This window comes from Corvus moneduloides, chromosome 6 (assembly GCF_009650955.1).
Source record: "Corvus moneduloides isolate bCorMon1 chromosome 6, bCorMon1.pri, whole genome shotgun sequence".
Lineage (NCBI taxonomy): Eukaryota > Metazoa > Chordata > Aves > Passeriformes > Corvidae > Corvus > Corvus moneduloides.
Window position 1 is genome coordinate 8136989 of NC_045481.1, and position 11896 is coordinate 8148884.

At 42.0% G+C, this 11896-nt stretch overlaps 1 protein-coding gene across 1 annotated transcript; it reads left to right on the forward strand.

Moving 5' to 3' along the window:
• The first annotated feature begins 1293 nt into the window (after positions 1-1293).
• GPR132 (G protein-coupled receptor 132) lies at positions 1294-11612 on the forward strand. The gene is given in 3 exon segments (XM_032113073.1): positions 1294-5441; positions 7059-8097; positions 8100-11612. Coding segments are annotated over 3 exon segments (1176 nt in total). The 5' UTR covers positions 1294-5384; the 3' UTR covers positions 8180-11612.
• Positions 11613-11896: the final 284 nt, after the last annotated feature.

Sequence of the window (11896 nt, forward strand, 5' to 3'; positions counted from 1 at the left end):
GAAAGTGCAGACAGCTCTTTCAGGTTCAGCATTTCCCAAGCCTCCTGGGGAGACCTTGATCTTACAGCCTCACCGTGATCACACAAGTAGCGCTACACTTTGGGAAATATCTACTAACTGGGTAGTAGACCCTAAGTGTCCCAAAAAGAATGAGATGCTCATTGTGGTAAATGTATAAAGACTCAGAAAAGATCAGAGATGAGGATTCAGACAAAACAACACAGATTTAGCAGAAGTGAGTGGGCTTACAGGGACATCAGAGATGTGTGTACATGCAAAGGGGAATCTTTGAGCGTCAGTTTTTGATGGTATCACTAAAGTGCTAAGGGGGAAGCCCTGCTGCTGGTATGGGAGTAGGTAGCTACAGGAGGTGACCCAGATGTGAAAAGGGAAAATGGGAGTTCTCCAGTTAGTTGAGAGCAAATCATAGGATGAAAAGGAAAAAGAAATTGTGTTTCATGGTAAATGGAGAAGGAGGAAATATTTGTGTCTAAGTTCAGAGCACTGTTAAATACCATTTGTAGGCATTCTGTTAAGAATAGGATTGTTTCAATAAAGATGGCACTGTGGTTTTCACAAGGCTTTACAAATCCTGCTTGCTGAGATACATCTACTTCAGACAAAAGTAACAGTTTTGAGATGAAACTAGCTAGACTTGTAAGTAACAGCCATTGCCAGTGAGCTCGAGTCTGACAGGTCACGAAATTACTTTGGGCACCTCTTTGCTCTGTTTTTCCCCAGCAACATCTTTAGTACTGATGATACCATCAGTGCAGCTCCCACGTCACAGCAGTTTCTGTACAGACCCACAAGGGCAGTGCCAAGACCCCCATTAGGGAGAGTCCATCTGCTGTCACAAGGTCAAAACTCAACACTATCTTTGCATTTTTCTACTCCTGGCAAAAAGAAACCATCCTATCCATGCTTACTCTTTGCAGCAGAGTTAACCCATGCTCTGACTGGGGGAGTTCAGAGGGATGAAAGAGACAAACACATTGTGGGGATGCAGAAGGAGCCTGTGATCCCTGTGACTGTAATGACTGCAGTGAAGGTGTCAGTGCAGGAAGAGGGGAGGCTTGTGAATTTGGGAGTTTGATCAGATGTGTTTGGTCATGAACAAATATAATCTGCGTCACTGCTTGGTGGCATTGGACACTTGCCTCTGATCCAGCATCCTCTGATTTCCAGGAGCTTGAGCAACAGAATTTGTATGATTTACCATTTGTGAATCTCCTGGGATGGCAGTGGTTTGAAAACCTCTGCCTTGAGACAGAGGGAGGAAAAGCAGCAGGAGTCTCCTGTTTGAAGGCCTGGAGGCCAAGAATAAGGAGGAAGATAACTACAAGTAGCTGCTGGGGAAATCCTAAAATCTAAAGGATAACAGAGCACCCCTTTCTAAGGGGTACACCCATGCATTTAGACATAGGTCTTGGTGTTTCTTTGTTCAGCTGTTTGAAGTCAGATTTTCTTTAAGCCTGGCAGTGAGACATATTCACCTCTAACAGTGTGCCAGCATAGCCAGACCTCCTCACCTTATTAAAACAGCCTGTTCCCCGATATCCCAGCCTGTTCTCCAATATCCCAGCTTGCTCTTTTGGGAATCCAGCACAGTATCCATCCACTTGTTAGCCCCTAGTGCCAAACTGCTGGCACTTGGCTGTGCTTCAACCAGCATCCATGAGCACCCTGATGCAGGAGAGAGGAATGGGAATCACACCTCTCATCTTCTTCTAAAACTTTGTAGTTCCAGCATAAGCCAATAAGAAAGTTTGGTCAGCTGGGTTTTCAAATGAGCCATTTCTTTAACAGAAGCCAGATACAATTACCCCCCTCCCCACTGCCAAGGCCACCAATTTAGCTGCAACAGCTTTAGGAAGTCATTGAGCCCAAGTGCCTGATGGTTTCAGGTGTGAAGAAGAGGGTGTGAAGCAGAGCCACTCTCAGCGGCTCACTTTCACTGCTGCTGCTCCAACACCTACACTTTCCTCAGCATGTTCACTTGACAGTTTAGCCTCAAATCTATGACAGCTTTTCTGGGCTTCCTGATGCTTCTCCTGGCCATGGAGCCATTCCTCTGGCTCTGGGATGTTTTCCATGCAAGCTGGTAGGTACCAGGGAGTAAATCTGCCCTGCAACAGCTGCACTCTGGTGCTCTCAGGGACGACTGAGAAACTTTTGCTAGGTCTAAAGTCCCAAAATCATGCCTCACAGCCTTTGAATCATGAGACTGGAGAAAAAAGTCCCCTGTTACGGGTGGATTTTGGAGTCTGTTTTTCACCTGTGAACTTCCCCTACCTACATTTAAGTAGTTTTACCCACTTTTATACATGTTGAATAACGTGGTCTTAAACCCAGTATGAGGCTCTTTTATCAACATATTTCTCTCCCACCTACCAGACATTCTTCTCTCCTGAGCAGTCCCTCTCCAAGTAGTGTAACACGGCACTAAGGCACCCAGATCAGGGAAGGATCACATTCTTAAACTGGGGCCTTTGTCAAACCTGAATTATGACAGCTCCCCTTAGTAATACCACAGCTGCTGATTTTAGCAAACTGGCACATTTAGTACTACTGTGGGATTTCTAGATTGTGGAAAGGGGGAAGGGGATGTGTGGATTCATGTAAGAACCTGCACGTAGGTATTTAAAAATCTACAGTCATTGAGAGTTCACATCTATGAACAGTGTTATCATGAGGTAAATCAAGTATCTTTCCCTCATCAGGAAAGATTGCTGAGCTCCTCCCCTCCTGAAAAGCAATTGATTAAAAACTTCTGTCTTCTACCAAATATCATCTTTATTTTAATATCTTTATAAGACTGCTTATATCTGCATTATATCTCATATCTGCACTATTGAATTAAATATTAAGGCTGTATAACTAATCCCAAGGTCTTGCTGCTTTCAGCCTACATATGCCCCATAATTTGTTTTAACCAGCACTAGTCAAGAGAGGGGTTACCTGCTTCACCAGTGGAAGAATGATATTTTAGGATAGAGTTGTGCTCAGGCTGGATTCCCAGGATAGCTTTAAAACACTTTTTTTCTAAACAGAGTTTTGAAACTATATAGTGTCAAAATTATATATTCATATATTATATTCAACTTTGAAATGATGTTGCTTGAAAATACATGGGTTTATGTTCAAATTTCCAATTGTACAGCTTCAAATCCCGCTATGTTGTGTGTGTCAGTAAAAATGATCGGTCTGATGGGTAACCAAGTGGAGCCATGGCTGTTTCTCCTTTTTATGCTGAGATATGCTTATAGGAGTGACTTCCTCTACTAATTTGTTTATTAATAATGGAAAAAAAAATAAAGCAGTTCACTGACTTGCTGGGCAAATGGGCCATGATCTCTTTCTATTCAAAGACACCATAAACCTTTTTCCTACTTTCAAGAACAGCAGAGCAAATAATCCACAGCAATTTCTCACCTTCAAGTTAAGAGACACAAAAGTTTATTAGTTGATCTTTTACAGGCAGGTAGTGTAAGTTCTGCATGGGAAGGAGAAGCCCAGGTTCAGATGTTGGAGGAGTGACATTGCTGGTGACGAGCATTGTAGGTGGCGTAAATGTCACATCTGGGAAGTGATGTGTTTCAATATTAGATTTGAGTGTCCAACTGACATCCTGCTGGCACCCTTGTGTCAAATACTTCCAGCACTACATTCTACTGCAGAAAGCACACAAAATCCCTCAGGAGAAACTTGTATCCTCTTTCACTGAAAGCTGATTTATGCTTTAAGACATGCAGGTTGTTTTCCTCTACAGATATTGGAGACAGGAAGAAAAGTGTGAAGGGAAAGTTTGTTTAATTTTAACCATCACAGAAGTTATTTTAAATTGTTCCTAATATCCACATAAATGCCTCAAAACTTTCGGCTTTAACAATAATCCCTGGCAGAGATGGATGATGAGAAAAATATTAGAAAATAAAAAATATATTAATTAATGTGCTTTTCTCATGTAATTGTACTCATGGATTTTACTGTGTCCTTTTTTTTTTTTTCTGCCCCTGTGTATCTCAGATGAGTTAATGCAAAGATTTTCAACCAGTCTCTGTCCAACTATTGTGCTTTTTTGACTTACCCTTGTCTTCCTTGTAGCCATATCTGTAATTTTCTTTTTTTATTTTTTCTAATAGGGGTTATTTTTATCACTTCAACTTCTCCTTTGGAAATTTAAACAGTTTCACATGAGTAGTTCATACACAAATAGCAAAAAAAAAAAAAAAAAAAGCAAAGTAAAGCCTTTTGCTTCCCTGCTTGTTTTCACTTCCCTTTTTCTTACACTTCAGTGTTACTGAAAAGACTTTTCTTGAGAAAAGATTAATTAAACAGGCCCAAATGAGCAGCAGGAGCCACTGCATTTTACGAGTAAGAAACTTAATTATCTATTTGTCTAACAGTGTGGACACAACATAACATTAGAAATGGAAGAGTGTAAATACAGAGCAGGCATGCAGCAAATTCCTAGCAGATTACCCCATCTTCCAGTGATTTGTGTTCAGGTGCTTCCTGAGCCAGAAGTGATGTCTCTGTCCTGGAAGATGAGATGTTTTGCACATCCTGAAGGTGAGAAACATGCACATGATAACTGCGGTTTGTCTCATGAAGTGACTCTCACACAGAAAGAAGCCTCAGACTGCTGACAAAAATACATTCAGCTGTTGATGCAAAACTCAGCCAGTCCCTGCTGTAACACCTCGTTATGGTTGGTGAGACCCAGCATATCAGGATAGGCCACAGAAAAGTGAAAACAGCTACTTTGGAGGGGCTTTGCTCAACTGAAAGATACAGGGCAGCAAAGATAACTCATTGGAACAGTTTGTATCTCACAAATGCATTCTTGGATATTGCTCATCCTTGTCATCATCACTATGTTTGACCTTTCATAAATGCTTGAAAATTGCTGGTTGTGATAAATCTCTTCAGTTCTGGTGTTCAAACCAAAACTGATCATCACAAATATTAATAGAAAATAGTGTATAGGTTTTTTTCAGCTGTGTAATTATTACTGGTTTTCATTTGAATTAATATTTGAGATGCAAGTTAGCCTCAACATCCCAGAGGAAGACAGAAGTGGGAATCTTCTGGGCTGAGCCAAGCATCAAACCATTAAACTCTAAAGGTCTGAGAAGAAGATATAAATGTGCTTTCAATTGAAGAGGGGTGTAGAGGCACAGAGAATTTGACTTTAGTCACAGGGTGGATTGTGGTGTTACTTCCTACTCCTTAAGGGTGTGTCAACACAAGGGGCAATGTCACCAGGAGAAATTTAATAAAATGCTGAGTGCTGCTTTATGATCTTCATTTGAGGGGGAAACCCCTCTGCAGACCTGGAGAACTGAGTGAAGGCAAGTGAAGCTCCGAACTGGGGGTGGATGCAGTGGCCAGTGGAAGAATACTTTTCCCTGGACAGGGCTGAGAGCCTGGAGAAGGTGAGGAGTACAGCAAATGGTGGCCTCCTCTCCTCCCTGATATGGGGCTGGCACTTAGAGCATCCTGACTGGGTAGGATACAAGCTCCCAAGCTGGCAGGCCAAAGCTTCAGGACAGTCCTTCAGCATCTGCTTTTTCTCTAGAGTGTAAATCCACACCGGTGGCTGCAGTTTGTCAGCTGGGGCATCATGCTTGGCAGCTGACAGCCATTTAAGGGTGAAGGTCTCTTTGGCTCAGCCCCAGCCCTGTGGCTTAGTCCATATGCTAAACACCAAGGAAAAATGCCTGCCCCAGGCAGGTAGCTTAGAAAGCCACAGACGTCTCCTTCCTGAGGTTCCCTCCTGGATGCCGAGCATGGGAGGGAGACTTGGAGCCAAAGTGGGAGGGGAAGAGTCAAGACAAACTTTGGGAGCCATGTGTTGACAGAACTCTTCTACCACTTCCTGCCCTGCACCATCACTGACTGCTCTGGGGGAAGCTATACAGAAAGGAGAATATTCAGACAAGCACAGGATCAAGAGAAGTGTGCAAAGCCAGGAGGAGGGGGGGAGAGAGCACCCTCAACCACTCCTGAAGGTGTTTTTATTGAGGTGTGTGGGGTAGACAAGCTGATGAGTAACTGAGGTGGTGTGTGACTTGTGCCATGTCCCTTCCCTGGCTGTCACCATCTGCCTGACTATGGTCTGTATTCACCTGTTGTGCTTTACCATAGAAGGGGACATCTCCAAGACCCTCTGTGGTGTGCAGGTGTACAGCAGCTCTCACATTGGTCAGGCATGCCTGAGTCAAGGACAAGCTGTTGTATGTCAGCTAACAGACAAGGTCTGGGCAGAGAACCACTGCTGACCCTGAAATCAAGCACCCTTTTTATCCCCTCTACACAATAGTTAGGTAGGCAGCCCAGAAAAGACCTCTCCTCCTCTGCCAAAGGTGACAGATGCTCAGAGGCAGCAAAAAACTCTTCACCACCAGCCCTTTTTGCAACCACCGTGTTTGTAAGTTAACACCAGCTCAACCACCCTCTGGGTTAAGAACCTTTTTCTAACATCCAACCTAAACTTCCCCTGACACCACTTCAGGCCATTCCCTCGGGTCCTGTTACTGGTCTAAGTACTGTGCCATCTTCTCCATACAGCAGTGAGGATTCTCTTCTCCAGTCATTCTTAAGAGGGGACAATACTGAATCCAGCTTTTTTTTCAAATACATCTAAGCTGCCCTACAGCTTCATATTCATCTACCTTACTTTTGTAGGCTGATCCCTGCGTGTGATTTTGGGTGCAGGTGATACATGGCATGAGGAACGATGGGGGTTTTAGTATTTACAGTGTGATTTTAGAATGGGAACTGACAGAAAGTAGATGGATGATTTTATGTCCAGGGACAAAACTTCAAATCCCCCTTAAGAGAGCTTCCACATACCCCCCAGACTCCAGTCCAACTCTCAGAGGTGGAGGGATGTGACCCTTTCTTTCTCAGTTCCTGCCTGAGGAGGCACCTTTCAAACATCCCCCATCCCATTTGCTCCACTAGCATGTCAAGCTGGCACCTACGACACATTACTGACACATTTTTAAGTGATGCAATGCTAACTTTCCACCTTGTCTTCTGTTTCTCAGGAAACAGCAGCTGGAAAAAGAATAATGGAAGATTGTCTAAACAAAAGTTGTAATTCCACTTGCCCAGGATTTCCCTACAAAGACAGCCAGACACTTCTGGTTGCTGTTTACAGCATCGTTTTTGGTATAGGCTTTCCAGCAAATTGTTTAACTTCTCTGCTTACATTTGTACAAATCCAAAGGAATAAAGTAGTTGCCATCTACATTTTCAGTTTATCATTGTGTGAGCTGATGTATTTAAGTACCTTGCCTTTGTGGATTATCTATGTCCAAAATGGGCACAACTGGACCATGGGTGACACTGCTTGCAAAATAACAGGATTCATCTTTTTCTGCAATATCTACATCAGCATTCTGCTTTTGTGCTGCATCTCTGTCGATCGCTACATGGCACTGGTGTATTCTCTGGAATCGAGGGGGAGAAGAGGACAGAAAATGGCCATCATAATAGTCTGTTTTCTCTTTACTGCGGTTGCAGTAATCCACACCCCAGTATTTACCACAGAAGCTGTAAAGCAAAATTGTACAAATGTGATAACCTGCTTTGAGACAGTGCCCCTTAACATATCATTGGCTTCTTTCAGCTTTGCGAGATTCCTATTTGGATTTGCCATACCCTTCACAATCCTCATTTTTACAAACTTCAGAATCTTCCAAACTACAAAAAGAAGCATCAGCTTGACTTGTCGCCAGAAAGCGAAAGTGAAGTATGTGGCTATTGCCATTATTGTTATTTTCTTGGTCTGCTTTGCTCCATATCATGTGGTGCTCATAATAAGAGCCATATACTTTATGTTTCATCAGGACTGCCCATGTCCATTTGAAAAGGAGATATATTCAATTTTTACAGTGTTTCTGTGCTTATGCACTGCAAACGGTGCTGCCGATCCAATCATCTACGTGCTGGTCAGTGAAAATGTCAGAGAAGACTGTTATAGGAGCCTGAGAAGATGGAGATTGAACTCATCCAAGCTAAGTTCATCCACTACTCACAATACTGACAGCAGAAAATCGGAAATGCCAAAAGAATCAGAGGAGGGGACCAAAGAATAGGAAACAAAGAAATAACAGATTCATCCAAGGCCTGTACTAGTGGCAGAGACCAGGAAAGTGGCAGCTAGCTTGTAGCCACTGGAACAAATAAGAAGTTCCCAATGCCAGCTGCAGGACACAAGTCTTTACACACTGACATTATTTTGCATGTCCTGCATGGGCCAGCAACTCCTTGAGGACTCTATATGGGAGCAATAATTCACATTTTTGTTTGCCTCCTACAACAAACTTTGCCTACCAGTTATCATTGGTGAAAACACTGCTTTGCTAAGGATATGTGGAATAAACCAAGTAATTTACTTTTACTCAAATTAGGATCTTAAAAGCTTATTTTTTGACTGACTTTTTTTCTCATATGAAATAAAACCAGTTTTATCTTCTGAGCAAAATTTTAAAAAAGCACTGCTGAGGAGAACGATGTATTCTTCTTATGGTTGAAATTTTTGCTTCTTTAGGAGGTACATGTTCAGATTCTCACACGTGCCCTGCTGTTAACGTTTGTGGTTAACCAGTGGAAAATATTAAAAACGAGTAAGTCTTTCAGCAAGAACCTTGAACATTTTCCTCGTACTTCAGTATATGGCTTCAGCTACGTCACGCGTTCCAGGAGAATTAGAGGGCAAAACAACGGCCTGATAACACAGACCAACAGTACTGCTGCTGCAGTAGTCAAGATCCTGCACTGCCCTGAAATTCTTAAAACGTACAATTCTAATGCTTGATAATTTACAATTAGTAAACTTTACTTGTTTGGCAGTCAGATCTAGAATGCAATGAAATATCTAGAAAATGTATACATTTCCAAGTGGAGTCGGGGACTGCTTTTATGCCATCTCCAAATGTTTGTTGAACTCGTGTTTCATTTCTGACTAAGCTAACCCTTCCCTTTTGTTATTGATCCCACTTCTACTGTGTAGGGGTCTGTAGAAGATGTGGGTAGGCTCATAGATGGTATGGAAGGTTGGAAGTCTGGAGAGCACAGTCCTTCCTCCACAGCTGGGGAACTCCCTCAGACATTTCATTGTTGCTGCTGCCACTTTTATTATGAATAACTTATGGATAGTAGTTCCTTGTGTCTTCGAACAAGAACTTAAAAATTATACACATCTGGCAATGTTTCTCTAAGCAACTTCTTCATGTTTTTTTGAGATTTAACAGACAGAATCAATTTGAGTATGAGCTTGTAGAGTGATTCACAGCATCATTCCATTTCATCTGTGGTGTTGTGTTTCTGTGACATGTTGAAATTGTTACTGACGTTGACATTTCTGTATTGAATTAATATTGACCAGTCCTAATGTAAATACAATACTTTTTAATATCTTAAAATTGCCATAGATATTTCTGTATATTATATTTTATTCTTATATATTCTTACACTTTTGGAAAGAACCATTATGCCAAAATTGTATATCCTCAATTTATTAGATTTATTACATACTTCATTTTTTAATTATTTAATGACTCCTCTGGTATTTATCTGTGAAATGGTTTTATCCTCAAAAGTAGTCCACATAATACTAAACAGAAGGTTGTCTCTCAGAAAAACATAAAATTCGGTTGTGGTGCTAATTAACAAGTTCTGGATTTCTATTTTTATATGCATCCAGAGATCAAATTCTCTAAGGTATCGAGGAAAGACCTTCAAAGTGCTGAGTATCTGTAACTTTGCTGAATATCAGTAATTTTCTGTTGCTAAAGAATTCCTCAGCAACAGAACACGGCTCATAACAGCCCCTGCCAGCCCGAGCACTGGTGACTCATCTCTGAAGATGCACATGCAAACTGCTCCAGCCTCAGGATTTTCATCGTCTGAATGCAAACTCTGATGAATAATAGCAGTGAATTTAGAAGAAACAAGAGGTACAGGCTTCTGAACTGATTGAAATGGATGCAAATTAGATATTGACCTCGATCAATTTAAACCTCGCTGATGTTTTTCCTCTGATAAAAAGTGAGTGTCGAGGGAGGGGATTGTCCCACTTTGCTCTGTGCTGATGCAGCCTCACCTCAAGTCGTGTGTGCAGTTTTAGGAGCCACAATATAAGAAAGACATTAAGCTATTAGAGAACAACCAAAGAAGGGCCATGAGGATGGTGAAAGCTCTGGAGGGGAAGCTGTGAGGAGTGTCTGAGGTCGCTTGGTCTGTTCAGCCTGAAGACTGAGGGGAGACCTCATCATGGTTTACAGCTTCCTTATGGTGGGAGTCAAAGGGGCAGGCACTGGTCTCTTCTCTCTGGTGACAGTGACAGGACCTGAGGGAAAGTCCTGAAGCTAATTCAGAGGAGACTTAGGTTAGGTGTCAGAAAAAGATTCTTCACCCAGAGGGTGGTTGGGCACTGGAACAGGCACCCCAGGGAAGTGGTCACAGCACCACAGAGTTCAAGAAGCATTTGGACTCTCAGGCCCATGATGTGATTCTTGGCTGTCCTGTACAGAGTCAGGAGTTGGACTTGATGATCCTTGCAGGTCCCTTCCAACTCAGGATATTCTATGATTCTGTGAACCAGCACTGGAGCCCAGTGCCATAGATGCAGGGGACAGGAATTGTCAGGGTCTCATGCAACAGCTGCAATTCTGCCTTACTGAAGTTGCATGCTGTTCTAAATCACTATATCATTATCCATCTTCTCTTAATGAAAATCCCTGGAGTTTATTTGTTCAGATGTATTCTCAACTAAAAGCTTTAGAAGTAACAAAGACTTCTAAAGACAAAGACTTCTGTGCAGCCTGATCTGACTTAAAAATTTACCTAGATAATCTCCAGAGCTGCTTTCCAAACTAAAATATTCTGTGAGAGATTACTGAAGGGGTTAGGGGCCTTGTACCAAGCAATGTATCCACATGGGAAAACTGTGAATTCTGGCTTCTTTGGATAAAAAGAAAAGCAGCTTTATGGCTGAGTGAAGGCACCAAGAAACATTCCACGCTGTTAAAATATCCCATCAGATAAAGTGACTGTTTCTTATTTGATAATTCAAGCATGCGATCTATTTTATCAGACAGTATCTGACTGTGCCACTCAGGCAAAGGAAAGGTCTCAGCACTGGCACATGTGAGATACCCAGCAAAGGGCACTTCTCAGTTCAGAGTAGATCTGAGGGGTGGAATGATTGTGTGGGTTTTTCTACCCGTTCCTCCTACAGAGACACCACCAGTGACCCACAGGGACTGCTTCATGCTGTGAAGAAAGGTTCACCTGCTACATCAGATCTGCAATTCTCAACATAGTCATTTGGACCTGGCTCTCAACTTCCCCAACTCAGCTCAAGCTATAAGACAAGTTAGAGAGTATAACCTAGGCTGTGCCTCCCAATTTGGTCTTTAGATGGCCAGGTCTCCACACATAAGGCCCAGAGCAGGCAAGCTGCTCACCAGTGTGAGGGGGTGGGATTAGAAAATTTCACTCTTTTATACTCAGCATTTACTTGGGTATAACTTCCATCATTTGACTTAAAGAAGAGTGGGCTACTGTATAAATAAAATATTACCTTATTTTTACATGTGTCTCAGACACTTATAATGTACCAGGGAGATAAGTTCATTGCTGATTATTTTAAGTATGACTGTAAAACACGAAGTGAATAATTTCTGGCTATGAACTAGAGCTGGCCAAACTAGATTTTGCAGATGATGTATGTGACTTGTTTGCTTATTCATCAATTTTAAATTATATCTGAGGAGTACAATTTTTTAAAGTAAAATTCTATTCCTGATTAAGAAATGCTTTCATGTTCTGTATTAAATTTTGCCTCAAGAGGATTGCTACAATTTTGCTACAAATC